Source organism: Podarcis cretensis, assembly GCF_951804945.1.
Source record: "Podarcis cretensis genome assembly, chromosome: 14".
Classification (NCBI taxonomy): Eukaryota; Metazoa; Chordata; class Lepidosauria; order Squamata; family Lacertidae; genus Podarcis; species Podarcis cretensis.
In genome coordinates, this window is record NC_137183.1 from 46586389 (window position 1) to 46614202 (window position 27814).

Consider the following 27814-nt stretch of genomic DNA (forward strand, 5'->3'; position numbering starts at 1 on the left):
ATTCCTTGCCATAGCTGTCAACTTACAGATTTGAAAATAAGGGACCAGCAGCCTCGAAAATAAGGGATCAGCAGCCAAAATAAGGGATTTTAGTCAACCAGCTGAAATACAAAGTTAAAGGGGACCAGATAATTTGGGAGAGCAGCGCCGGTTTTTAGCCCTTCGTTTCCAGAGGTTGCTGCTCAAGACACCAGCTGATGAAACACCGCAATTAAATTACAAGCAGCAACCACTTTTTGCGCAAAACGAAGTCCAAGCTACGAAGATGCTGCTGCAGTTCTGTATCTTTTCTCTCGTGCTCCATCTGCAGCTCTCAGTTCCATCAGGTGGGGCGGGAGGAAGGGAGGGGGGAAATAGCGCCCGAAGTAAACCAGCAGATCAAGACCATCTATGCTAGTCTACCACTACAAATCTATGGGAGAAGCGCTTGCGGTCCTTCCTCCGCTTTCCCCTCTATGGTTAGCTCTTGGAACACCTGCCTGCACCTGCGCCGATGCCTCCTCTCTCTGAACTGCTTTCTCTATGGTTGCCCTCGCTCTCCTCTCAAGGCTCCTCAGCAATTCATAGGCTGTGCCAGGCTGCCCATCTCATCTGGGTCCTTGGGCAGCACAGCCGCAGTACGGCCTAGCGGGAGTGGCAGTGATGGGCAGAGGGGAAACCTCAGGCAGAGACACTCAGTTCGGCGGCCGCAAGGAGGATGGCGGCGGAAGGGCCTGAGGCTCCAGCCAGTCCTGGTGGGGAGGGGCTCCTGGGGGCCAAGGTTGGTGAGAGGAGGCCGGAGGGGGCCGGACAGCCAAGCAACACAGTTGGAGCCTCCCTCCTCCCTGGCTGGCAGGGAGGGAGGGAGAGGAGCTGTTTCCTTTGAAACCCAGGAAATTTAAGGGACATCATCAATAAGGGACAGCAGCGGGACACGGCGCTGGGATAAGGGAGTTTCCCGCCAAATAAGGGACGGTTGACAGCTATGTTCCTTGCTTACAGCTAGAATATCTCTTGGGCCTTAGAATCACAGAACTGTAGCATCAGAAGGGGCCACAAGGGGCATCTAGTCCAACCCCATGCCATGTAGGAATAGCAGCTAAAGAATCCAGGCCGGATCAGGGCCGTGTTGTTTTCCCTGCGGTGCAGGGCCTGGTGTCAGGATGCCGAGCATTGCATTCAGGTCCTAGGCAAAGAGGGCTGCTGATGCTACTAGCAGATATGGCCACCAGGGTGAATGAAGGGGGCAATTGGGGGCTGCAATGCTGCCAGTCTCCATGCCAGTGGGGCCAGCTGTTGGAGAAGCTGAAGGAGGCTGGGGTGGGCTCCAGCGATCCAGCTGCAGCATGGGTGCCCTGCCAACTCTACCCAGCTCTGAAGCCATGCCTGCTTGGAGTAGCTTATCGGGCAGATTCAAGCGGGCAATCTTTGCCCTTGGTTCTGAGAAGAAATGGAAAATGCAGAAGGAGTCTCTTAAAAGTGCATCCCTAAGAGAGGGCAGAGATGCGGGTGGCGCTGTGGGTTAAACCACAGGGTCTAGGACTTGCCGATCAGAAGGTCGGTGGTTCGAATCCCCGCGATGGGGTGAGCTCCTGTTGCTCGGTCCCTGCTCCTGCCAACCTAGCAGTTCGAAAGCACATCAAAAGTGCAAGTATATAAATAGGTATCGCTCTGGCGGGAAGGTAAGCAGTGTTTCCGTGCGCTGCTCTGGTTCGCCAGAAGCGGCTTAGTCATGCTGGCCACATGACCTGGAAGCTGTACGCTGGCTCCCTTGGCCAATAAAGCGAGATGAGCACCGCAACCCCAGAGTCAGCCACGACTGGACCTAGTGGTCAGGGGTCCCTTTACCTTTAAGAGAGGGCAGGAGGGGAGGTTGCCAGATGCAGCAGCCATCCTAGCAGCAAAGCTCCTCCCCGCCAGGGGAATATCCACTCACCACACTTGGCTGAGTTGTTCTCGCACTCCCAGGTGTACTTCTGCAACTTGGGGGAGCAACCCTCCTTCTCGGCTTCTCCATAGCAGCAGTCATGCTGGAAGCAGCACCTGCCGGCCCCAGAAGAGAGGATGATGGCAGCTTTGTTTTTAGAGCATTTGCACAATGCCTTATGGCCAGAGTGGCTCTCAGGGCGACTTGCATGTGTAGATGCACACAAAGTTAAAGCAAGGCAAGGCATTCCCTGCCTGCGTGTATCGACAACTGGAGAGACATAACACAGTCATATCTGAAGAAGCGTCTCCACCCCCATTGTTCTACCCGGACACTGAGGTCCAGCACCGAGGGCCTTCTGGCGGTTCCCTCCCTGCGAGAAGCCAAGTTACAGGGAACCAGGCAGAGGGCCTTCTCGGTAGTGGCGCCCACCCTGTGGAATGCCCTCCCACCAGATGTCAAAGAGAACAACAAAAACCTGACATTTAGAAGACATCTGAAGGCAGACCTCTTTAGGGAAGCTTTTAATGTTTGATGCATTACTGTATTTTAATACAGTGGTATCTCGGGATAAGAATGTAATTCGTTCTGGAGGTCCATTCTTAACCTGAAACTGTTCTTAACCTGAAGCACCACTTTAGCTAATGAGGCCTCCTGCTGCCGCTGCACCGCCACTGCACGATTTCTGTTCTTATCCTGAAGCAAAGTTCTTAACCTGAGGTACTATTTCTGGGTTAGTGGAGTCTGTAACCTGAAGCGTCTGTAACCCGAGGTACCGCTGTATTTTGTTGGAAGCCACCCAGAGTGGCTGGGGAAGCCCAGCCAGATGGGTGGGGTATAAATAAATTGCTATTATTATTATTATTATTATTATTCCTCCATTTCTACATTTAGAGGAGTGTGACTTCTGCAGGACGGCCACATTTCAGTTCCCATAAAGTGCAAACTAGACAGGTTCATCTTTAAATGCAAACTGAACCCAATGTATTCCCCATCCCTAGTTATGCATAAGCTCTCTGGGATCCAGCCAGCTGCTGCCACAAAGCTCTAAGGCAAAGGGAGAGCTTCCAAGTCTGTGAAAAGGTCACCTTCCTCTCGACTCCCGGCCCTACAAGTTGCGTAGGAGGGCCTTCTTTTGGGGCGGATCAAAGCACCAGCTTGCCATCTCCATGCCTTCGAAACAACAGCAACAGGAAGCTGACCTGCTAGCCTACATTTTAGTCTGGATTTGGGGCTGGGAGAAGTTCTGGGAGAAGTGGAAGCAGCTGGAGACATGAGCCCCACTCTTCCAGCTCTGCCCCGAGCATAGCAATTAAAGCCACATCTTCTCATTTTGCAAGATTGTGGGAAGCAATGGAAGTCTTGTTTTTCAAAAACTTCATTGCAGCAACCAGATGGTGGTAAAATATATCCCGTATAGATGGCTATATTTTGGGCAATGGTTTTTATTTTCGAACTTCCCAAGGATGTGGGTTATTTCCCCCAAACACAGGAAAAATGGTTTGGCCTTAGCCAGAGAATCTGGTGCAGCAGTTTCCAAGTTTGCACATTCTGATGTGGCAGTGGTTTTCTCTCTCTGGAATAGGGGTGGCCGAATCCATCAATTTCCATGTCTCATTCTTCCAACTTTAAGTTCATTTCACCACCTTTCTTTTACAAAGTCCTCACAATTCCCCCCCCCCCCGGTATGCAGCGTTTTTTTGTATGCAGTTTTTCAGGCAGTATATGTTTTTGCAGGCATTTTCCCTAAATGCTATGAATTTTTGTCTATTTTCACTAATGAGAGAGAGTTTGGATTTGATATCCCGCTTTATCACTACCCTAAGGAGTCTCAAAGCAGCTCACAATCTCCTTTCCCTTCCTCCCCCACAACAAACATTCTGTGGGGCTGAGAGACTTCAGAGAAGTGTGACTGGCCCAAGGTCACCCAGCAGCTGCATGTGGAGGAGCGGGGAAGCGAACCCGGTTCACCAGATTACGAGTCCACTGCTCTTAACCACTACACCACACTGGCTCTCTATACATATACATATACTGTATGTACAGTGGAACCTCGGGTTGCGAATGTAATCCATGACGGAGGCATATCCGCAATCTGCAGCATTTGCATCCTGAAGTGCTGCATCTGCACCAGCGCAATTTGGCGCTTCTGCACATGTGTAAGCGGCGAAACCCAGAAGTAACCTGTTCTGGTACTTCCGGGTTTCCCACGGTCCACAACCCGAAAACACGTAACCTGGAGCGTCCATAACATGAGGTATGACTGTACTTTGATGCACACTTTGCAGTAATATCTACATTCTACATACATTAGGTTTGAGAACTGCCTTGCAAAATTTGGAGAAGGGCCCATTTTACAGGATAGCCATGTTACAATTTCCATATAGTTTTGCAAAGTGTAAATTAGGTACAGCATTCCCCCCCATCCTTACTCTTGAAGGTCTAATCTCACTCCTCCCCCGTCATCCTGGTCTCTTGTTTAAAATTATTCCCACAGGCTTATAATTTAAAAGACATGTCACACAAGGAAAATTATGGGGAGGGCAGAGGAGAAAAGCAAACTCAGGCACCAATTCTTACAGTTAAATATAATGTCCAGGCAGCTCCAAACCTTTGGCTGGGAGTGCTCTCTTTCTTTTCAACCGGTTCCTGTTTGCTTATTTAGATTTCTAAATGAACCTTCCCATCCAGAAGTTTGAAACTGCTTAGCTTTGCTCTGGCCCAAGACATTCTATTTAACTTTAAAAATCCGCATCTGAGTTTGCTTTTTTCCTCTACCCTCATGTCCTTTTTTCCTCATGTGTCATGTCTTTTAAGTTGTAAGCTTGTGGGATGGGCACTCTGTCCCCAAAAACGTAAACAGGAGAGAGGCTAGAGGCCTTCCAGTTAGGAATAATGAGATCTGAGGTACCAAGTAAACAAACAAATTTGTTTATGTATGCCCACTACAGCAGCGAGAATCCTATATGAACAAAGATGGAGAGAGGACTAGTCCTTACCAAGGAGTAGCATACAAAATTAACGGAATACGCAAAATTAGCAAGCTTAACCAGGAAAATTAGAGAGCAAGAAGAGAAAAGTTTTAAAGAGGAATGGAAGCCATTTGTAGACTACTTAGAAAACCATTGTAAAAGTGTTAGAACTTTAATCGGTTCGGAGTAAGTTCAGCAGTTATAGTTTAGAAGGAGAATAATTTGAATGTTTAAATAGTTAGAAAAAATAGAGTATGCAGCAGGAATGGGAAATTTTAGAAAGCCATGGAAGGATAGACGGGAAGTCGATGGAATAGAATTATGGATTGATGTAATGCAGTGCTTTTTTTCTGGGGGTACGCATACCCCTAAACATTTTTGTGAATCTTTGTACTTTTGTCCATTTACTGTATTTATTTTCCCCGATTTGAACTATAAAATGGTGGTTTTCTTGACTCAAAATGAGAGTACCCCTAAACATTTTTAAAGAAAAAAAGTACTGATGTAATGCATCTGTTTCTTTTCTCTTTTTTCCTCCCTTTTCTTTCACTTATTCTTCAGTTCTGTATTTTGTACTTTTATAAATTCATAAATAAAAATTAAATAATAAACAAAAAACTTGAACAGGAAAGGCTTTCTAGACTCAAGACTGTGTGTTCCTCCCCACTTAACTTTGGGATGTGGAGTTCCAAGGTGTCCTGAAAAATGACTTTCAGGAGAGAAAAAAGGACACCTCCCTCAAAAGTAAGTGTATCAGAAACCTAGAACCTTCGCCCATGGAGATTTCGCCCCTTTGATCATTTTCAAGTGCAATTTCTTCAACAGACGCACGTCACATTTCATGTTGTATCTCTGCACCCAAGTACAGTGGTACCTCGGAAGCCGAACGGAATCCGTACCTGAAGTCCGTTCAACTTCCAAAACGTTTGGAAACCAAGGCGTGGCTTCCGATTGGCTGCAGGAAGTTCCTGCAGCCAATTGGAAGCCGTGTCGGACGTTCGGGTTCCAAAGGACATTCGCAAATTGGAACACTCCTGGGTTTGCAGCGCCCGGGAGCCAAAACGTTTGACTCGCAAGGCATTTGCCAACCAAGGTACAGTGGTACCTCAGGTTACATACGCTTCAGGTTACATACACTTCAGGTTACAGACTCAGCTAACCCAGAAATAGTGCTTCAGGTTAAGAACTTTGCTTCAGGATGAGAACAGAAATCGTGCTCCGGCGGCGCGGCAGCAGCAGGAGGCCACATTAGCTAAAGTGGTGCTTCAGGTTAAGAACAGTTTCAGGTTAAGTACGGACCTCCGGAATGAATTAAGTACCAGTACTTAACCTGAGGTACTACTGTACAACTGTAGAGTTACGATAGAGATGGGGGGAAAAGAATGCATTTCCGGAACAGAACGTTTCAGATATTTTCACCTGCCGGGTCTCATACTCACCAGTCTGCTTTGTCCCTGGGATAGCCGGTCCCTCCCAAACCACAGTAGCACCCATAGCGCATGTAGGCAAACGGCGAGCGCTGAGTGGTGCACAAGATCGCCCCGGCGAGCTGGAGGAGTCCCCGGCGGGTCCGCGGCGCAGCATGTCCCAATGGGCTTCCTGTAGCTAAGGGAAAGGAAAGCAGATGGGTTAGGATCTGTAGAGCCCTTTCTACGCAAGCAGAACTTGTCAGCGGGCTGCCTCTTGTGGCCAGCAGTGGCGTAGCGTGGGGGGTGCAGGGGGGGCCGGCCGCACCGGGCACAACATCTGCGGTTAGGGAAAATCCACGGGTTAGAGGGTGCAAATCCACGGGTTAGGGGGCGCAAATTACTTGCTGACAACCCATGCTACGCCACTGGTGGCCAGGGGTGGCGTTTGCCCTCCTAGGTGTGTGACATCACACTGGGGTCATAAGGAAAGGGTTAACTAATTGTAAAATGACTAACCCAAGGGGGGGAATTTGAGTTAGAGTTAGGGGGGTTGAGAAGTTAGTCTGGAGTTAGAGACAGAGAGAGGATAAGTCTGTGGGTTGGGCTAGTCTGATGTGGGCGAGTGAGAAAATCTGTTAAGAGGTGTCAGTCAAACAGTTGATATAATCAGTCAGAAGGTATTAGGAAGGTAAAGGTAAAGGGACCCCTGACCATTAGGTCCAGTCGTGACCGACTCTGGGGTTGTGGCGCTCATCTCGCTTTATTGGCTGAGGGAGCCGGCTTACAGCTTCTGGGTCATGTGGCCAGCATGACTAAGCCGCTTCTGGCGAACCAGAGCAGCACACGGAAACACCGTTTACCTTCCCGCCAGAGCGGTACCTATTTATCTACTTGCACTTTGACATGCTTTCAGACTGCTAGGTTGGCAGGAGCAGGGACCAAAGAACGGGAGCTCACTCCGTCGTAGGGATTCGAACCGCCGACCTTCTGATTGGCAAGTCCTAGGCTCTGTGGTTTAACCCACAGCGCCACCCGTGTCCTTATAGGAAACCCGTATAGGCCGGTAAAGAAACTAAAGTTAAGAAACAGACAGGAACTTTTATCTGAGAAACCATAAACTTCTTAATGCTTATAATGCTTGTTTATTTGGTTCAATTTTAACAACTGTCTGGACTCAGTGTTTTATCCAAGAGTAACGGGTTGGTGGCAGCGGGGAAGCGAGCACAGTGATGGCACAGGGATCAATAGACTGTTAAACGTCCGGGGACCCTGTGTGATCGCCACACCAGGGGACCACTGGCGGACAAAGGTGGGGGTGGAGTGAGCAACCCACCCCGGGTGTCATCTTGGGGGGGGGGGTCGGTTTGACATTGCGGCTGCCACCGCCCCCCTGGGATGCTCAGCGTTCGCCGCGCACCCCGGGATGCTTGTCGCGCACACCCCCAATGTGTGTAACACCCCCTGTGGGCAGTGTGCCACGCCCCCTGGGATGCGCGCCAGCCACGCCCCCGGATGTTCACCGCTCCAGGTGATGGAGCAGGTAGTGGGGGTGGTACAAGGAGGAGTATTCAGAGGGAGAAGAAGGAGCAGACTGAGAAGAGGAGGTGTGGGAAACTGGAGGGGCCACAGGGTTTAGTGAGCAGGGAGAGTCTGTGCCAGAGAACAGTCCAGACTCAGACACAGAAGCGGAGGCTGGAGAGGAGGGGAGGCCAGGAGACAGAGATAAGCCAGGCTACTGATGAAGTCAGGCAATCTTCCTGTCCTGCTGCAAGAAGCTGCCCTGGTCTCCCAGAACATGTGGAGGAATGAAGAGGGCAGAGCAATGAGAGACAAGGCTGTAGAGTCTCAGATCACTCAGGAAGGAAGAAGACTAGGGGAGCTGGGGGAAGGTGGGAACCTTCAGTCTTCACAATGGCTTCACTGGGGCAAGACCTCCTGGAAAGAATTGCCGAGACTACCAGACCTGAGCTATGGTTTGTTTCCTTCGATAAAGAGTTAACTTCGCTGGCCTTGGGCGATTTATTGTTTCAGCGCTGACCTACGCCTGATTGCAGTCCTGACATCACGATCGCCTCTCCCAAGCTGCACCCACTGCCAAATGTCACATGTGTTGGCACACACGGTTTGTCGACAAAGCATAAAAGACGCTGAAGGGCACAGGGACAGAGGGTGCTGCCTTTGGCAGAGGGAGAACACCTGTCCGTTGAGCTGATTGGCAGAGGCTCTCCAGGGTCCAGGCAGCGGAAAATGCCATCCCTATTTGGAGATCCCAGATTTTGAACCTGGGGTCTTCTGCACGCAAAACATATCCTTCCCCAAGGAGCCATAGGCTGTCCACAGGCTGTAAGTGCTTTGCCACTGGGAAAGAGAGAGAGAATGACTATTCCCCTTGGCTGGGGCAAACGTAGAGGCGGCCCCTTCTGCAATGCCAAAAAGGATGTTGTGGGTCTACACAAAATGCATGTATTTTAAGTGTTATGTTCAGAGCCACATTTAGAAATAATTACTATGATTTAAAGAGAACTATACCTCCCAAGGGACGCGGGTGGCGCTGTGGGTTAAACCACAGAGGCTAGGACTTGCCGATTGGAAGGTTGGTGGTTCGAATCCCTGCAACTGGGTAAGCTCCCGTTGCTCGGTCCCTGCTCTTGCCAACCTAGCAGTTCAAAAGCACGTCAAAGTGCAAGTAGATAAATAGGTATCACTCCGGCAGGAAGGTAAACGGCGTTTCCATGCACTGCTCTGGTTCGCCAGAAGTGGCTTAGTCATGCTGGCCACATGACCCGGAAGCTGTACACCGGCTCCCTCAGACAGTAAAGCGAGATGAACACCACAACCCCAGGGTCGGTCACAACTGGACCTAATGGTCAGGGGTCCCTTTACCTTTACCTTTACCTCCCTAAAGTCGGGGGGAGGCAAGCACTCTGTGACCTGTGTGGGGGACTGCTCAGCCTGAAATTTGAGACTTCACCCTGTCTAGATGGAAGCTGGAACTTGTGGCCTCGTAGGAGAAAGTGGAGGCTCCGTCCAGTCACTCTGCTTTCGGTAGGGCGTGGGAACCTAACCTGAGGAATGCACCTTTTATTTGCTTACTGTGGGCAATGTCTACTTTCTGAAACCTGACTTACTCAAAAGGAGGTATGTGTGCTGGCTGCAAGCAGCTGGAGAAACCTCAAAAGTTGTGTGAGTCAGCACAGCTCTCCAGAGCTAAAAGAACGAGTCAAGGGGCCCCCGACTCTGAACTTTCTCTCATTCCCACTTACTGCTTTGTGGGACAACTTCAGGAGAAGAAAAGGCTAAGGAGTAAACCCTATACAAATCCAGAGTGGATTTGTCCCTAAGGTGGTTAGATGCCTTGTATGCCTAATTCCAGCAACTCCTGCAGCCAAAAATCTTGCTCTGCTTTCCTTCGGATCACCTCAGCGAGGCTGGGGGGGGGGGGCTTGCCATCTGGGCAGCCCAGGTCCTCCATGCACACTCCCATCAGCCCCCAGAAAGCATGGCCAAGGGCCAGGGATGATAGGAGACAACAACAACAACAACAACAACAACAACAACAACAACAACAACAACAACAACTTATTTATACCCTCCCCATCTGGCTGGATTTCCCCAGCCACTCTAAGTGGCTCCCATCATCATCATCATCATCATCATAGCAATAAAACTTCAAACATTAAAAACTTCCCTGAACAGGGCTGCCTTCAGATGTCTTCTGAAAGCCAGATAGTTGTTTATTTCCTTGACATCTGATGGGTGGGCGTTCCACAGGGCAGGTGCCACCACCGAGAAGGCCCTCTGCCTGGTTCCCTGTAACCTCACTTCTCGCAGTGAGGGAACCGCCAGAAGGCCCTCGGCGCTGGACCTCAGTGTCTGGGCAGAACGATGGGGGTGGAGACGCTCCTTCAGGTCCACTGGTCCGAGGCCGTAGTTCAGCAACATCTGGAGGGCCAAGCTTCCCCCTCCCTGCTTGAAATGCATAATGTGTGGGTGGCCTTACTTAATTTCCGCCCCACCCTTCCTCCCCAAGGAGCCCAGGGTGGCATAAGCAAGAAAGCAAACCAGCAAATAACATGCAAAAACTTTTATAAACATCCACCTAGGGCACATGTTTCATTTCAAGTTTGCCAGGAAAAGCATCTTTGGGCTGTCCGGTGCCAAAGGCATTGTTTGGACTCAGTCTGACCCTTATGTTTCCCTCCCCTTACGGTTTTGATCTATGAGCTACTTTTAAAACGAGGCTGCATTTTAAACTGTATTTTAAATTGGTTTGTTTTTTCCTATTATGTTTTTACTGTAATTTTACTGGTGTTAGCCACCCTGAGCCTGGCTGTGGCTGGGGAAAGCAGGGTATAAATAAAATTTATCATCATCATCATCATCATCATCATCATCATCATCATCATCTCTAGCGCCACCTACTGTTGGACTCCCTGAATTCCACCCCACCACCCCCAGTCCCAATGGTCACAAATCACCACACTGATAGGTATTTGTCATGTGGCACAGGGAGGATGGCATTGCGCTTCACAGAAAAAGAGTCCAAAAACTACTGGGTGCACGTAGGACCTCTTGGAAGCTCCTCAGGAGAGGCAGCGTGGGGTATTGGTTAGATTGTCAGACTAGGTCCTGGGATGCCAGGATTCAGGTTCCCACTCAGCCATGAAGTTCACTGTTTCTCAGCTGGACCTACCTCACAGCACTGTTGTGAGGACAAAATAACCTGCCTCAAATAAAATGGGGGGGGGAGGAGGAATAACTGTGTGTGACACCTTGAGCTCCAAGGAAGAAAAGTGAGATGCAAAGATAATTAATAAATAAATAAGCAAGCAAGCTTTTGGGAGCCCAGTCAGTAAGATTGCCATTGGGCCAGGCACCTAGAGAATTTGCACCCTCTGTCAGGAGTCTTGATTCCATTTCTGGCTGCTGAATTCCTTCATTTCCTTCTCGCTTTTCCTATCTGCATTTGTTTGCTAGGCACAGACTGTTGGGTCAACAAGAGGCGAAGCACCACCCTGTGTACACTGCCAGCGAATGCAACAGGGTGAAAGGCAAACAGAGGAAAAGAGCAAAGCTCTCCGTCAAGATCCTGGCTCCCGTCTTTCCATGACGACATCAAAGCTGGCTTGCGAAGCAGCCGGATCCCGGACCGTCTGCCACGAACGACACCCTAACCCACAGGGTAGCTAGACCACCTTGCCAGCCCAGCTGCTGGGCGACAGAACAGATGGGCAGACCGGGCGAGGGGTGTTGTAGCTCAGCATTTGCCTTGCATGCAGAAGGGCCCAGATCCCATCGCCGACAGCATCCCTGTACCTCATGTCCACCCGCAAACTGTCCGTTTATTTCATCCCTCCTCCACCCTGCTCCTTTTATAGCCATCCCTTTTTAAAAACAGCTTCTCCCTCTGATCTGCTTCTTTCCTATTCCCAGTTTATTATCATTAGCCTTGGATTTATAGCTGCTGCCAGAATCCGTCCGGCCAAAATTCTCCTGTACGAGTAAGGGGGTGGTTGCAGTGTGGTGGATCCCAGCTGGTCTCCTCCAGAGAGGTGATTCTGGTGTCCTTAGCGCTGCTGCATTGCTAAGACCAGGCTGCAAGAGGCAAACAGGCCCCATCCGTCCCAAGTGGGATACTCTGGGGTCCGACTGATTTCAGCGAGAGAGATGCTCAGTGCCATTTCCAGGCAAGTCTATTCAAAGGCTGCTGCTTTCAATTGAATTACCGTATTTTTTGCACCATAACACTCACTTTTTTCCTCCTAGAAAGTAAGGGGAAATGTGTGTGCGTGTTATGGAGCGAATGCCTGCGGGTGGCGGGGGGATCTGCTGCAGTCGTGAGCAAAGGATCCATGGTTCCCCTTCCTTCCCTCCTCCGTGGTTACAAAGTATGGATCCACGTGGATCCTCAGGATTTTTGCACTGGGCTACTCCAAACTCACTGTCAGATCACATGTCTGTGGCCACAGCATGAACCACAAAAATCATATATCCACTATTTCGTTTAGAATATTTTTTTTCTTGTTTTCCTCCTCTAAAAACTATGTGCGTGTTATGGTCTGGTGCGTGTTATAGAGCGAAAAATACGGTACCTTCCCAAGGACTGAAGCCTTAATCACGGGCTGTAATGGAGGATGGGATCTAACAGGGTTTAACTAGAAAGGGCAGGATTGCACCAGCTATCATGGGCTCCCCAGCCAAAGGAATGCACATGGCAGTTAGTTAACTCTTCGTTGTCAAAGTTGGCACAGTCATGTCTACAGCTCCAAATACAGTGGTACCCCAGGTTAAGTACTTAATTCGTTCCAGAGGTCTGTTCTTAACCTGAAACTGTTCTTAACCTGAAGCACCACTTTAGCGAATGGGGCCTCCTGCTGCTGCCGCCGCACCACGGGAGCACGATTTCTGTTCTCATCCTGAAGCAAAGTTCTTAACCTGAAGCAATATTTCTGGGTTAACGGAGTCTGTAACCTAAAGCGTATGTAACTGAAGTGTATGTAACCTGAGGTACCACTGTATAAGGGACGCGGGTGGTGCTGGGGTCTAAACCACCGAGCTTCTTGGGCAGGGGTCAGCAAACTTTTTCAGCAGGGGGCCGGTCCACTGTCCCTTAGGCCTTGTGGGGGGTCGGACTATATTTTGAAAAAAGAAGAATGAATTCCTATGCCCCACAAATAACCCAGAGATGCATATTAAATGAAAGCACACATTCTACTCATGGAAAAATACCAGGCAGGCCCCACAAATAACTCAGAGATGCATTTTAAATAAAAGGACACATTCTACTCATGTAAAAACATGCTGATTCCTGGACCATCCATGGGCCAGATTTAGAAGGCGATTGGGCCGGATCAGGGCCCCGGGCCTTAGTTTGCCTACCCATGCTCTTGGGCTTGCCGATCAGAAGGTCGACAGTTTGAATCCCTGCGACAGGGTGAGCTCCCGTTGCTCTGTCCCAGCTCCTGCCAACCTAGCAGTTTGAGAGCATGCAAGTGCAAGTAGATAAATAGGCACCACTCTGGCGGGAAGGTAAACAGCGTTCCTGTGCACTCTGGTTTCCGTCACAGGGTTCCGTTGAGCCAGAAGTGGTTGAGTCATGCTGGCCACATGACCCGGAAAGTGGGCTGCATGCACACAGCTGGAGACTGCGCTTGCATGGAAGTTGCCTCTGCTCATCTCGTTTCATACCCCTCTTGGTTCTGGGAGACAGTGGTGCAGGAGAGGATGGGGAGGCCCCCAACTTGCTTCTTCCTCTGATCCCTCCTGTGCTCCAGCTCTGAAGCTCCCCCTGCCTCTGACTCTTGCCTCCTGGCTAGTGCAGGCCCCCACAAATTACTTTCCTTCCCCCCAGTGCACACTCATCAGATTTGTGTGGGGTATAAATAAAATCATCCCCATCATCATCTGTGTCCTGCCAGTCCCTGACATTGCCCTTTGGCAGAATCAGGAACAGGGAATCTGCCTTATGCTGAGTTGGGCTGTTGGTCCATCTAACTTGGTATTGTCAACACTGGCCAGCAGCAGCTCTCTCGTTAGTCAGGCAGGGATCCTTTCTCAGCCGAACCCAGAGATGCCACTGGGAGTTGGACCTGGGACCTTCTCCTTGCAAGGCAGATTCACTACCACTGAACTGCGGACATTTCCTTACACGCAGGGGCAGCCTTACCTAGAATCAATGTTGGCCCACCTAGCCAGTATTCTCAACTCTGACTGGCAGCAGCTCTCCAGGGCCTCAGTTTTTCCCATGACTTGCTACTCATCCTTTTAAGTGGAGATGCTGGGTACTGAAACCAGCACCTTCTGCATGAAGGCAGGTGCTCAGCACCAGCGAAGGGCCCCACTGGTATCCGCTGCTTTTCCCAAGTCAAAGTATTTGCCCCTTTAGCTCCAGCAGTGCCAGCTCTGGCAGGCAGCAGCTCACCTGGGCTCAGTAAGAGGTTTTTCCTCCACTACCTGCAACCTGAGATGCTTTACACAACAAACAACACAAGCAACACGAAGACCAGTATACTAGATAGCACTGTAGTTCTTATTACATAATATACATGACTTAGTACAACAAAAACAAAATGTGTACACTTGTAAATTCTCTAATATATCTGAAAACAAATGAACACACGTCTGTCAATCTTTGAAAGTCCATAAAATTACAGTGGTACCTCGGGTTAAGTACTTAATTCGTTCCGGAGGTCCGTACTTAACCTGAAACTGTTCTTAACCTGAAGCACCACTTTAACTAATGGGGCCTCCTGCTGCTGCCGTGCCACCGGAGCACGATTTCTGTTCTTATCCTGAAGCAAAGTTCTTAACCTGAAGCACTATTTCTGGGTTAGCAGAGTCTGTAACCTGAAGCGTCTGTAACCTGAAGCGTCTGTAACCTGAGGTACCACTGTATAATGAGTCTATGGTTGAAACAAAGTAATAGATGCTATCCTGTGGGCTAAGCGGTAAAACTTTTTAGGCCTTCATGGTGCCGAAGTAGTAAGTGAATAACAACGTAGGACAGTGATCCCGGATAATCTGTTTCGCTGCAATCTTCTTCAGCACAACACATAGATTAGAAAAATGCACAAGGAGCAGTGGTCATAAGGATATGTAACGACTAAAAAGTTTTACCGCTTAGCCTACAGGATAGCATCTATTCAGTGGCGTAGCGTGGGTTGTCAGCACCCGGGGCAAGGCAAGTAATTTGCGCCCCCTAACCCTGGATTTGCGCCCCCTAACCCGTGGATTTGCGCCCCCTAACCCTAACCCCCAGATGTTGCGCCCGGTGCGGCCGGCCCCCCCTGCACGCCCCACGCTACGCCACTGCATCTATTACTTTGTTTCAGCCATAGACTCATTATACTTCTACAGACTTTCAAAGATTGACAGACGTGTGTTCATTTGTTTTCAGATATATTAGAGAATTTACAAGTGTACACATTTTGTTTTTGTTGTACTAAATCATGTAATAAGAACTACAGTGCTATCTAGTATACTGGTCTTCGTGTTGCTTGTGCTGTTTGTTGGGTTAAGTTTGCAACACAGGGGTTTGTTGTTCTGTATACCTGAGATGCTTTAAGATGGAGATGCTGGGGGATTGGATCTGGGACTTTCTGGGGGTTTAACCCTAAGCTACAGACTTTTCCCTGCCCCATATATTAAGCTGCCTGGTCCAACTGACTACCCTGACTGGCAGCATCTCTCCAAAAGGGACTTGGATAAGCCAAGGATTGAACCCAAGAACATCTCAAAGTGCTCTGCCAATAACATTATGGGCATAGCCAGGGGGGCAGCTGCACCCCTCAAGCAAATAAATAATAATAATAATAATCTAATTAAAAACAGAAATAATCAGAATATTTGAAAATGAAAAAGCAGGCCTAGTAAAATAGGCGGAAATCTTTTACCCTACTATGAAAAGGGCTCTGCTCCTCTCCCTTGCTCAGCAATGCACCCCTTGTACCTAGAGCCTTCATTTGGTCCCTTTCGGAGAGTAAAGACCTGCCTAAGGTCCACAAGGACAGGGGATTGTCTCCATGTGCTACGCTTACTGAGCATGCACAGAAAAAAGTGCCTTGGGGGGAAAGGAGGAATTTGAGAAGGAAGTGCTGGAAAGGTTTTCCGCAAACCCAAGGAAACTTGTTTTACTTTGGATTTTTTTTAAGAAAACGAGATTTAAAGAAGGCGTGTCCTTTGTAATTTTGCAAAATATAACCGCATGAAAGGTACCCCCCAATGTTTTTTTAAAAATTATTATTATTATTATTATTATTAAACTTCCTAGTTTCCAAATGACTGAAGATTTTGACAGATATTTTTTTCCCTGAGCCCTTGGGGGTCAAGAGAAAGTAATCTGAAACAAAAACTCTGGTGGAGACAGTTTGACAAGGACAGTTTGAGAAGGAAGTGCTGGAAAGGTGTTCAGCAAACCCAAGAAAACTTGTTTCAGTTTGGATTTTTTTAAGAAAACGAGATTTAAAGAAGTTGTGCTCTTTGTAATTTTGCAAAATATAACCGCATGAAAGGTACTCCCCATGTTTTTTATTATTATTATTTAACTTCCTAGTTTCCAAATGACTGAAGATTTTGACAGATATTTTTTCTTCCCCTGAGCCCTTGGGGGTCAAAAGAAAGTAATTTGAAACAACAACTGTGATGGAGACATTTCATTCCGAATCTGCTAGGCGGAGCCAGACAGAGGATGGTGACAGTGGAGTGCCAAGATCCCAGATCTTAGTTCTGAATTAAATGGGGAAAGTGGGAGCTGCCTTCTAGCAGATAAGGGCGTCGGTGCGTCAAGCTCCGTCTTACGCACACCGAACGCCAGCTGCTCTCCGGGGCTCCAGACCGGGTGGGGGGCTCCCTATACTCAAGATTGCACCAAGGACCTATTCCGACCGAGAGCCGGACTGCATCGCCCTGGGAGCCGACGGGGCGCCCGAGAGCGCCTCTGCAAAGCCTGGAGGTTTTGCTTGCGCGCCTTCAGCCAAGGCGCTCCGCGCATCTGCCGGCGCCCGAGGCGGGCATGTGCCCAGGGGGCACCGGAGTCCGTCGGTTTTCCTGCCCACTCACCCGTCCGCAGCAGGAGCAGCAGGCACAGCAGCAGCAGCAGCGCCGGGCGTCGCCCCGCCGGGCCCATCAAGCAGCGATCTCGGGGAAGGCGTCGAGGCAAGTGGCTGGCGCGCTCCGCCGTGCGTCCCGTCGAGGCGCTGCTGCAGCTCCTGCTGGCCGCGAGCGACGTGGCTGGCACTGCCGCCTCCTCCCGCCGCCGGCTCGGCCTGGACCCATATCCTCTCCCCGCCCGCCCACAGCCAGCCCTGCACGTGTCCGACGGGGCGGCCCGCGAGGCGGAGCCGGAGGGCGGCGGGAATGTCCCAAGTTGCTGGGCATTGTTATTCAAATAGGGTGTGTGCACCGCATCATGTGATCGATTACGCGAGCCGGGGCTTACCTGCCACCCCCCATATTTTATTCAAGTTGGCACCCCTGTCCAAGACAGAGGACCATCCAACCTCTGCTTAAAAACCTCCAAGGATGGAGAACCCACCACACTCCGAGGGAGACCGTTCTACTGCTGAACAGCTTATTGTCAGAAAGTTCTTCCTGATGTTTATATGGAATCTCCTTTCTTATAACTTGAAGCCATTGTTTCCAGTCCTACCCTCCAGAGCAGGATAAAGCAAACTTGCTCCCTCTTCCACGTGACAGCCCTTGAGATATTTGAAGATGGCTATTATGGGAGGGACATGAGTGGCGCTGTGGGTTAAACAACAGAGCCTAGGACTTGCCGATCAGAAGGTCGGCGGTTCGAATCCCCATGACGGGGTGAGCTCCCGTTGCTCGGTCCCTGCTCCTGCCAACCTAGCAGTTCGAAAGCACGTCAAAGTGCAAGTAGATAAATAGGTACCACTCTGGCGGGAAGGTAAACGGAGTTTCCGTGTGCTGCTCTGGTTCGCCAGAAGCGGCTTAGTCATGCTGGCCACATGACCCGGAAGCTGTACGCTGGCTCCCTCGGCCAGTAAAGCGAGATGAGAGCTGCAACCCCAGAGTCGGTCACGACTGGACCTAATGGTCAGGGGTCCTATCATCTCTCCTGTCAGTCTCCTCTTTCCCAGGCTAAACATACTCCTTCAACCATTCCTCATACGGCTTGGTTTCCTCTGCTTGTTCCAGCTTGGTTTCCTCTGTTTGTTCCAGCTTGTCAACATCTTTCTTAAACATCTTTCTTAAACTGTGGTGCCCAGAGAAGTGGACACAGTGTTCCAGGTATGGTCTGACCAAGCCAGAATAGAGCCATCCTCTTCTTCTCATTTCATCAAGTCATTCTACTGGCTGTACGTATTACAAGACATTTGGACGTGTTCCATGATTTTGGCAAGTGAAACCGTAGGAGGCACATGCAACAGGCAGGGCTCCTAGTCTGGATGGCTGAGTGTAGACAACCTCCAGGGTCAAAGACCTTAAGGGTCCACAGGACTCAGTGGGTTTTGTTGTTAGTTTATTTCACTCCCCCCACCCCGCAAACAAAAATCTAAAGAGGCAGCTTCCCACTGCCCAATTCTGCATTCTACATCTTGCCCTACAGATGTTGTCATACTCCAGGTAAGACTGATGCTTGCAGTCCAGGAATATCTGGAGTGCCACAGACTCCCTCCCTCCTGGTGTGTGTTTTTTTAAAAAATAACATTTTATTTTTTACCAACCACCAAAACACAAACAGTCAAATCCCCCAGGTGGCTGATACATTGGGTATACATAATCAATAATATACATATTCAATAATATTCAATAATAACATAGTCAAATCAACCCTCCCTTCCTGGTGTAGGACAACTATGCTTCTCCTTTTTATTGTTTATCCCTCATTTATTCCTCTTGCCTTCTCTCTCTCCTCCTTTTTTTCCCTTCTCCCCATCCTCACCAAATACAGGATTCTACCATCATCAATCAGGCACAGGGGTGAGGGAGGGAGAGGCAGATCGGTGAGTTCTGGCACCTCTTTTTCTAGAAAAATTTGCACCGGGTACTGTCCCAGATCCCATCTCCAGCTAGGGCTGGGACAGGCTCCTTGCCCAACAGTAAGGAAGTGTAGGATACAGATCTGGGGTTTACTGAATTAGTAACGAAACACACTGGGAGGAAAAGGATGTCTGCTCCAAGGTTGCAAAGGGTCCTGTGGTCTGAATTAAAACACTTACGAAAAGAAGAATGGAAACTTTCATCTTCCTTTTCACAGAAAAGAAGTTGAAAACTAATGTTGAACTGTACTGAATCCAGACTCTCAGGTAGACCTTTGGGGTGTGACGCTGCTGAGCCGCTGGGCTAGAAGCATGGCAAAGAAGTACTGGACACTTTTAGGTTATGGGATATATACCGTATATTTTTTCCAAGAAGAGCAATTTCCCAAGCCTTGGAATCCCCATAGAGATCAGAGGTCTTCCGAAACTTGGGAGATTGCAGCTCAGGCTGCTGTCCAGTCACCTGAGGATGAGATAATCGGCTTCTATTTGCATCATTAAATATATGCTGTGGCAGACATGCAAATTAGGAAGATTAAAACCACTTTGTGAAAGCCACTACAGCGGTACCTCAGTTTAAGAACAGCCCTGTTTACGAACGATTCGCAAAACTGCAAATAGTGTCCCAGTTTGAGAACTTTGCTCCGGTCTAAGAACGGAATCCGAACGGTGGAAGGGCACCGGCGGCAGGAGTCCTCATTAGAGAAAGTGTGCCTCAGTTTAAGAACGGTTTCGGTTTAAGAACGGACTTCCGGAATGGATTAACTTCATAAACTGAGGTACCACTGTGCTAGTTTCACGTATGGCAAGTGGGGAAGGGGAGCTTTGGCTCTCCAGGTGTTGCTGAACTACAACTCCCATCATCCCTGGCCATTGGTCACGCACGCTGGGTTTCACACCTCCAGTGGTGTCCGTGGTGTCACCTGCAGTATGAATATCTTCAGCAGTGTGCTTTCAGACATACGCTTCAGGTTACAAACGCTTCAAGTTACAGACTCCGTTAACCCAGAAATAGTACCTTGGGTTAAGAACTTTGCTTCAGGATGAGAACAGAAATTGTGCTCGGCGGAGCGGCAGCAGCGGGAGATCCCATTAGCTAAAGTGGTGCTTCAGGTTAAGAACAGTTTCAGGTTAAGTATGGACCTCCGGAACGAATTAAGTACTTAACCCGAGGTATCACTGTACTAGAATAAGAAATGCTTGAGGGAGAAACTTTTGGAATAACACTGGGATATGAGCTCCGCGCAAGGCATGACGGACAGCAGCAACAGCTGGTAAAGATAGATATAATATTTTACAAGGACAGGAAGAAACGACGTGGACAGAATAAATGTCAGAGAACAGGCAGAATAAGGATGTATGAGATCTTCACTTGTGGACTAATAAATCATTAAATGTGTCAATATGAATAGAAGTTATAAATACTGCAGCTGTTGTATAAGGGATTGCTTTTAGGACTGGAATGTAATTGAAATCAAGATGATTTTGGAACGCAGAAATAAAGTAAATCATTAAACCATCAATTCTAGCATGCGGGGGTAGTACCTAAATTATGTGATTTGGTACTTGAATGGTTGATATTGGGAATTGTATTGTAATTTGGCATTGATATAATGAGGCTATTATTGGATTATTGTAATTGAAAACTAATAAAAATGATTATAGGGAAAAAATAATGCTCAAAAATCACCCACAGGACTACAGGCAGATTCAGAAAACAAATCACACTTTAACTGAATGCCTGTGATGCTGTTTGATAAATGGGAGGATGCCTGAAAATCTTGATACCGATAGAAAAATGTGCAGCTTCTTTATGAGAACCCTGAATCAGGGAAAGCTATCTATGTATCATATTTTTGAAGGATAACGAGAGGAGCACCTCTCAGGACGTAAACCAGACTTGGAAGGCTGTTCTCTTTAAAAATGTTTATTTCCCCTCACAGACTCACCAGGAGAACGCCCTAGAGAAGTCTAAGAAGAGGGAGGCTCCGAACCAGGGGAGGGGTGGTGGGACAGGGAAGACAGATCAGAGGACACAGAAGACAGATCAGATTGGTTGGATGCTGAACAAGCAACAGGCTTGAGTGAGAGAGAGGAAGAACAGGCAGAAAGCACTACAGACGTAAGACAGGCAGCTGAGGAGGAGGTGGGGGCTGAGGCTGTAGCAGATTCACAGGAGCCTGCCAGTCCTCCCTTGTCTCCAAGGGCACGGAGGGCTTTGCATGAAGCAGAGCAAAGAGCGCAGAGGGCACAGGGGACCCCTTCCCAACCAAGTTTAAGAATGCTGAGAAAACAGCCGGACAGGGAGGAGACTTGGGGGGACGTGGGAGGCCCAGATCATCAGTTCTGACAGCTGCTTTACCGGGTCCAGTCTTGCTTTGTTTGTATTCTGTTTCCGTGAATAAAGAATCAACTTTACTGCTCGTCTCTCAGTCTCCGTGCTGACCTGTAGCTGAACCAGCCCTGATATCACGCTTGCCTGTGTGACAGGGACAGGGTGGGGAGTTTCTAATCCTATAAAACATACAGCAATAGAAGCCTGAAGGATTTATTTCCAGTAAAGGCCAGTATCCTTCACTCAACAACCCGAAGTCCTGGAAGAGACAGGGTGTGTGCCTACTACTCCCATCAAGGGGCAGAGGGGATAAGTTTGGAGTCTTGATCCCCCTCCTGTGCAACAGGAGCAGCAAACTGCTGATCTTCCGGAAGTTGCTGTACTACAAATCCCATCATCCTTGACTGTGGCTAGAGCTGATGGGAACTGGAGTCTGGCAACTTTTGGAGAGTTGCAGATTCTCCACCTCACCCCGCTTCACTGCAGAGCATTGCCAAAACACCCGTGAGAGTCTATTGCCACTCCCATTTCACAGATGAGGAAATGGAGAACCAAAAAGAGCAGAAAACTCGTGGATGAGCGGGGAATTTGAACCCAGGCCCAGTGCTCCGCTAACTGGGCTAGCTGAGCAGCAGCAGACACCGAAACTTTCTCCAGGTTTTCACCACGTAGGTATTTATCTAGAGTTTCCACAGGCGGTAGCCTGAGCAGCCACATAATTACAGCTTTGGGCAAACAGAACTTGTACCTTGCACTGTAAAGATACCGGACTCTGCATCCCTTGCATAAGAGGGCTGCTAATGGGCGCTCTAATGTATACGTAAAGAGAGTTTGGGCCATCAGCTGGTTCAAAGCATTTATACCTGTATCCTCATTCCCGGGTCCCACTGCTGCTATTTCCTCCCCACCCTTAACATTTATTAATATTTATTCAGATCTAGAGTAGAGTAGGTTGATTATTTTCATTTCCAGGTGACCTATTTGTCGAGCATTCACAGGAACACAGGAAATTACTGTACTTTAGGCCATTGCGCATCCAGCTTAGTGTTGTTGTTGTTGTTGTTGTTGTTGTTGTTGTTGTCATCATATCACCATTTATCCACAGATCTCAGGGTGGTTCACAACATAAAAATACAATATAAAACCACAACATACATGATAAAACAAGAACAAACCAACAAACCCCTCCCTCCTCCCACAATCACTGGTAAAAGAGGTAGAGTGGTACCTTGATTTACAGACGCTTCAGGTTACAGATGCTTCAGGTTACAGACTCTGCTAACCCAGAAATAGTACCTCGGGTTAAGAACTTTGCTTCAGGTTGAGAACAGAAATCGCGCAGCGGCAGCACGGCAGCAGTGGGAGGCCCCATTAGCTAAAGTGGTGCTTCAGGTTAAGAACAGTTGCAGGTTAAGAACGGACCTCCGGAACGAATTAAGTACGTAACCAGAGGTACCACTGTATAAGATGTTAATGGCAAAAGGCCTGAGGAACCCTACACTGAAGGCTCCACAGGGCTGAATAGCACGCCCCAAGCATCACCCCCTGGAAATGTCCATCTAAGTAGGACTGGAACCACTGCAAAGCAGTGCCACCCACCACCCCTAACTGAAGATAGCCACTAGTGACTGACAGCCCCTCTCCAGCATATCTGACAAGTATATCTTCCAGCCCCATCCGGAGACACCAGGGGTCAAACCTGGGACATTCTGCATGCAAAGCAGATGCTCTACCACTGAGCTACCGCAATTCCAAATCTGTTCTGCACCAAGTTTCGAGGAAGGTTATACAACTGAGCATTCATTCTGCCTTGTTTGCGGGGAGCTTATGCAAAGTCGCACCCAGGATTATTCCACACTTTTCAGTACAGTTTGTTCTGGGAGGCGGCTACATTCACGCTAATTGTGCAAGCAGAATTTGATGATACACTTGCCTGAATCCCACCCCTAAAATAGGAAATGCCCTAACTTAAGGTTACCAGGTGTCCCCGTTTCCCCGGATTTAAAAATCAGTCCCCATACAAAATCTATTGAAGTTGAAAAGTGTCCCCGGATTCATTGAAAAAAATCTGGTAACCTTACCCTAAGGGATCATGGGCAGTGTGGCAAATCTTCAGGACAGGGGAGACCAGCCACTCACACAAGACATGCCACATTCTCAATATTGCATTGAGCACATTCTGACAGCTGTGGCTGAGACGACGCATGAAATCATCAGCCACGGCCACCGTGCGCTGGGTGCTGCCCTCTCTCCTTCTTGTAGGGACACAGCATGATGCAAGTGCCTCTGTGTGCGCTTAGGCAGAGGCCCCGAGGGACTTGGCTGCCGGCCAGTGCAATTGTCAGCGGGAACCTGAGGTTGTTTTGCTAACGCTTCTTTCTTGCTCAGGTGTCCTGGTTTGGAATGTGGTGCCCGGTTGCCAAAATCTGGGGCATAAATGCAATGTGGCGAGGTCATGCAAGTGCCAGCGTAGAAATGCACCTTGCACTGGAATGGCACCAAAGCTGATGTGGGAGGAACCCTGAGTTGCAACGCGCAGGCGCAGTCTCCAATTGCTTGGGGGAAACCCTGGAGAATAGGGGAATTAGGAATCTGTGGGGAGGCAGGGACCTTCTCTCCCAGCAACTGCTTCAAGACCGAACGGGGATGAGTTGCTGTGCTCATTAGGTCTGACACTCCATGTTTTTGTTAATAAAGAGTTAACTCCAACTTGTGCAGTGTGATTTACTGCAGGCTCACCTCTGGTACACATAAAGATCTCTCAGTTCTTCACCAAGGCTAGCAAGAGTCACGGTCCCATTTCGAGGGAGGACACAACCCAGCCGCTCAAAGCACTCAAGAGGAGTGTAGAGGGAGACTGCTGAAGAAGCAGCCCCAGAAGCGGTGGTGTGGCCTAGAGGAAGCATAGCCAAATTTAAGGCTTGGGTTTGAGCCCTGGAATTGCGATTCCCTATCTCTGATGTAACCCTTCCTTCTGCTGACACAATTCCCTAGTTTGATGCCGCAATCCTGCACTCCCTAAACAGACAGCGGGCACTACTGAAATCAGCGGGACTCACTGGAGAGTAAACACAGTGAGGAATCTGCGTCATTAAAACTTTATCTCGAAAATCTGTAAGAAGGTGTTAATGGGGGCTGAAACTCATTTGAATTAATTTCGAGTAGAAAGACAGGGCGGTTAAAAGATCTGGCGCACCATTTCTGAGCTGTCATGCTATTCTTCTTAGCCAAACCACAGGAGTTTTATGAACAGACACAAACTTGTGGATACATACATAAATGTTCATATGGCTAGAACTATTGTTTTGAAAGTGGCACATCCGACTCCCCCCTCCCTTGGTTTTTAAATAGGGCATGTAAATATCACAGCAGGCACTGTCTTAGAAGGAATGTTCCCCTCCTAAGTGTAATAAAATGGGGGCTTATTGATTTATGTATGCTGAGAGACAGTCTTTCTTCCATCGTGGAACCCAAGGAAGCACATATGCTATTCCCTGATGATCAGCCATTCAGGCACTGACCAAACTCAGACCTTCAGCATCATGTTGGATTCATATACTTCTCAACCATATGCTACAATGCCTGTTAGGGTGTTTTTTTGTAATCATAAGTATTTTAAAAAAAACTGCAGAGGGCAAGCACCCTCTTAGTTGCATAAAAAAACTGATTGCCCAGTAAACTGGTGATGCCTCTTCAGTTGATTAGAAAGGCTTTTAATCAATTAACCTAAATGATTTAATCAATTGAAGGGTTGCAGCCTTACACCTTACACTTCAGAACATTACAAGCAATAGGAGAAGTGAGTCATAGCTCAGTTGGTTGAAGTGTGGTGCTAATAACACCGAGGTTGCAGGTTTGATCCCCATAAGGGGCAGCTGCATATTGCATATTGCAGGGGTTTGGACTAGATGATATTCAGGGTACCTTCCAAGCCTATGATTCTACAGTGCAACCCTGTGCAAGTTGACGGAGAAGAACTGGTAATTCCCAGCTAAAGTGTGTCTCGCAGCCTTAAAAAGTTTTTGTTCAGGAGTATCTAATCCGGCCACATGACCCGGAAGCTGTCTGCGGACAAACGCCGGCTCCCTCGGCCAGTAAATCGAGATGAGCGCCGCAACCCCAGAGTTGTCCGCGACTGGACTTAATGGTCAGGGGTCCCTTTACCTAATCTGTAATGTTCCAGATGTGAGACTCTTGACTCTCACCAGTCCCACTAGTAAACACTAGTTGGTTAAAAACAAACAAAACCACATCGCCAAAGCCTGTCAGAATAGGATTGTTTTTAGGAGGCGTCTAAAAGAAGGCAAGGGTGATTCCTGCTGAACCTCAACTGGCAGGGAGTTCCACAGGGCAGGGCCTACCGAACCACAGGCTCCTTCTCCAATAAAGGCTGACCAGACCTTGGGGTTGTGGAGAACCACCAGAAGTGCCCCACCAGCATAGCTGTCAACGTTTCCCTTTTTTTAAAGGGAAATTCCCTTATTCCGAATAGGATTCCTCGCAAGAAAAGGGAAAAGTTGACAGCTATACCCATCTGAGGATCTCAAGGATTGAGGTGAAGCATAAGGGATCAGAGGCTCCTTAAGGTACCCTAAACAAACTACAGTTCCCAGGATTCTTTTGGGGGGCAGGAGGGGTTCAAATGCTTTAAATGTATCAAGGCTGATGAGCTTTGTGGTTTTGCAAAATCAGGAGGAAGACGACAGGTGTGTTTCTCGCCCCCCCCCCGCCTGTGCTCTAGATGGCCTTTTGTTTATCACTTCCGGAGGCGGCGCGAACGGCAATGGCTGCCCTCTTCTAATTGGGAGAGGGAAGCTCCGCTGAGAACGGGTCGTCCGCTGCGGCGAAGCGGAGACCCATTTTGGAAAACCACAGGTGGCAGAAGCCTGTGGTCTTGGGACCCGGCGGGCGCCAGGAGCAGCCCCCAAAACGTTGAAGGAACCCCGTAAGGGGCTCCGGATCACGGAGGGGGTTGCGGCGCTGTGGGTCGTTCCGCAGTCAACGGAGCGAAGCCGCGTTGCTGCTGCCGGTGAGCGCTGACCTTTCTTCCTAAAACTTCTGATTCAGAAAGCAACAATCCGTGAGTAATAAGGATTTTACAAAATTTTGAGACATAAAAACATTGAATTTGGCTGAAAGCGGAGTGACGAAAAATAGGAAGTCCGTCTTCCGCTGACACTGAACTTCAAAGTAAAGAGCTGGAGGAGTGGAGGCAAAGAGTGAACTTTTAACTTAACTCATCTGGGCACCCGTGGAAATTATTTCTAAGCAGAATAAGGACTTTAAGTAACTGATTATATGACTTCTACTTGGACTGTGATACCTTTCTTCCATTTGGATTACAATTTAAGCAAGAAACCCAGGTGCTGGAACTGCCTGAGTAACTGAGCAGTCAGTCTGCAGGGTTGGATACTTTGAACTTAAACTTTGAAACAATCTGAGGGAGTTTGGACTGGCTATTTTGAAGCACCTTTCGGAACACCAGTAAGCACTGTCTGAAACACTGTGGCTTTTTAAATACTAACTCTGCTAAAACCTACCTTATTGAAGGTTCCTGGACATTAAATTAGATTTTATTAATTTTATTGGAATTGATTTCTTCCCTAAAGACATTTTAAGCTCCCCCTAGAGGATTTGGGATTTACAGCAGAGACATTGTTTTACTTTCCTTTTCCCGGCCTCCTGTTTGACTGTTACCATCTGGGCCGTTGTTTCCTCATGGGAACAACTCAGCTTGACCTTGATTCTTAGATAACTCTGGAATGAGTGGTGCAAGAAAAAAGGGACCGAGAACCAGACAAACAACTTTAACAACTTTAACCACAGCCTCTCAGGCATGTAGATCATCTGTGCCTACTTTGCCTACTCTGACTTCTGAGGAAGAAGCTGCTTCTCTGCCACGGGCAGGGGAGGGAGAAACTGAGGAATTACAATTGGAAGAGATGGCCTCAGGAGCAACTGGCTCTATTTTAGAGAAAATTCTTGAAAAATTGGAATCTTTGGATAAAAAAGTTGATCAGCAAACAGCTAAAATTGATCAAAACACAGAATGTTTAAATAGATTAACTGGACAAGTTGCACAGAATGTACAAGCAATTGGAGAACTGAAGGAGACTGCAGGTGAAAATCGGAAATTGGCTGAGGATACTAGCCAAAGACTGGGAAATTTAGAAAAAGAGGTAAGACCACTCAGCAAACAAGTAGGTGAACACCAGACCTATCTTTCCATGATAGAACTGCGGAACAGGGAGACCAACTTAAGGATAAGGTCGGTACCAGAAGTGGAAGAAGGCAACCTAGCTGAGTTTTTGACTAAAGAATTTTCCAAGTTCTGGAACTTAAAGGAAAAAGATTTTAAAATCATATCAGCCTTCAGGCTTGGAAGACTTATAAAGAAAGAGAAGCCCAGAGACTGTTTAATAACATTGAGATCAAAGGAGGAAAGGGACAAGATTTTGGGCCTGCATTACGGAAAGTCACTGGATATTTTGGACAAAAGAATTGAAATTTACAAGGATATTCCTAAACAACTGTTGGACCTTAGATCTGATTATTTGGAACTAGTAAGACTGTTGAGGAGCAACTCAATCATCTTCAGGTGGGATTTTCCTCAAGGATTATCTTTCACTTTTAGAGGGAAGAAGATTAAAATCAGAACACTGGAAGATAGAGACAAGTTTCTGATCGCG

General features: G+C 48.3%; 1 protein-coding gene across 1 annotated transcript in view; it reads right to left on the reverse strand.

The window, feature by feature from the left end:
* Positions 1-17076, reverse strand: part of PLA2G10 (phospholipase A2 group X) — an 18820-nt gene extending 1744 nt beyond the window's left edge. The window contains exons 1-3 of the mRNA XM_079954082.1: positions 16845-17076; positions 6318-6483; positions 1916-2022 (exon numbers count right to left, since the gene is read on the reverse strand). Coding sequence (XP_079810208.1) covers positions 1916-2022; positions 6318-6483; positions 16845-16911 — 340 coding nt within the window. The 5' untranslated portion in view covers positions 16912-17076. The remainder of the gene's footprint in view (positions 1-1915; positions 2023-6317; positions 6484-16844) is intronic.
* Between the last annotated feature and the right edge of the window lie 10738 nt (positions 17077-27814).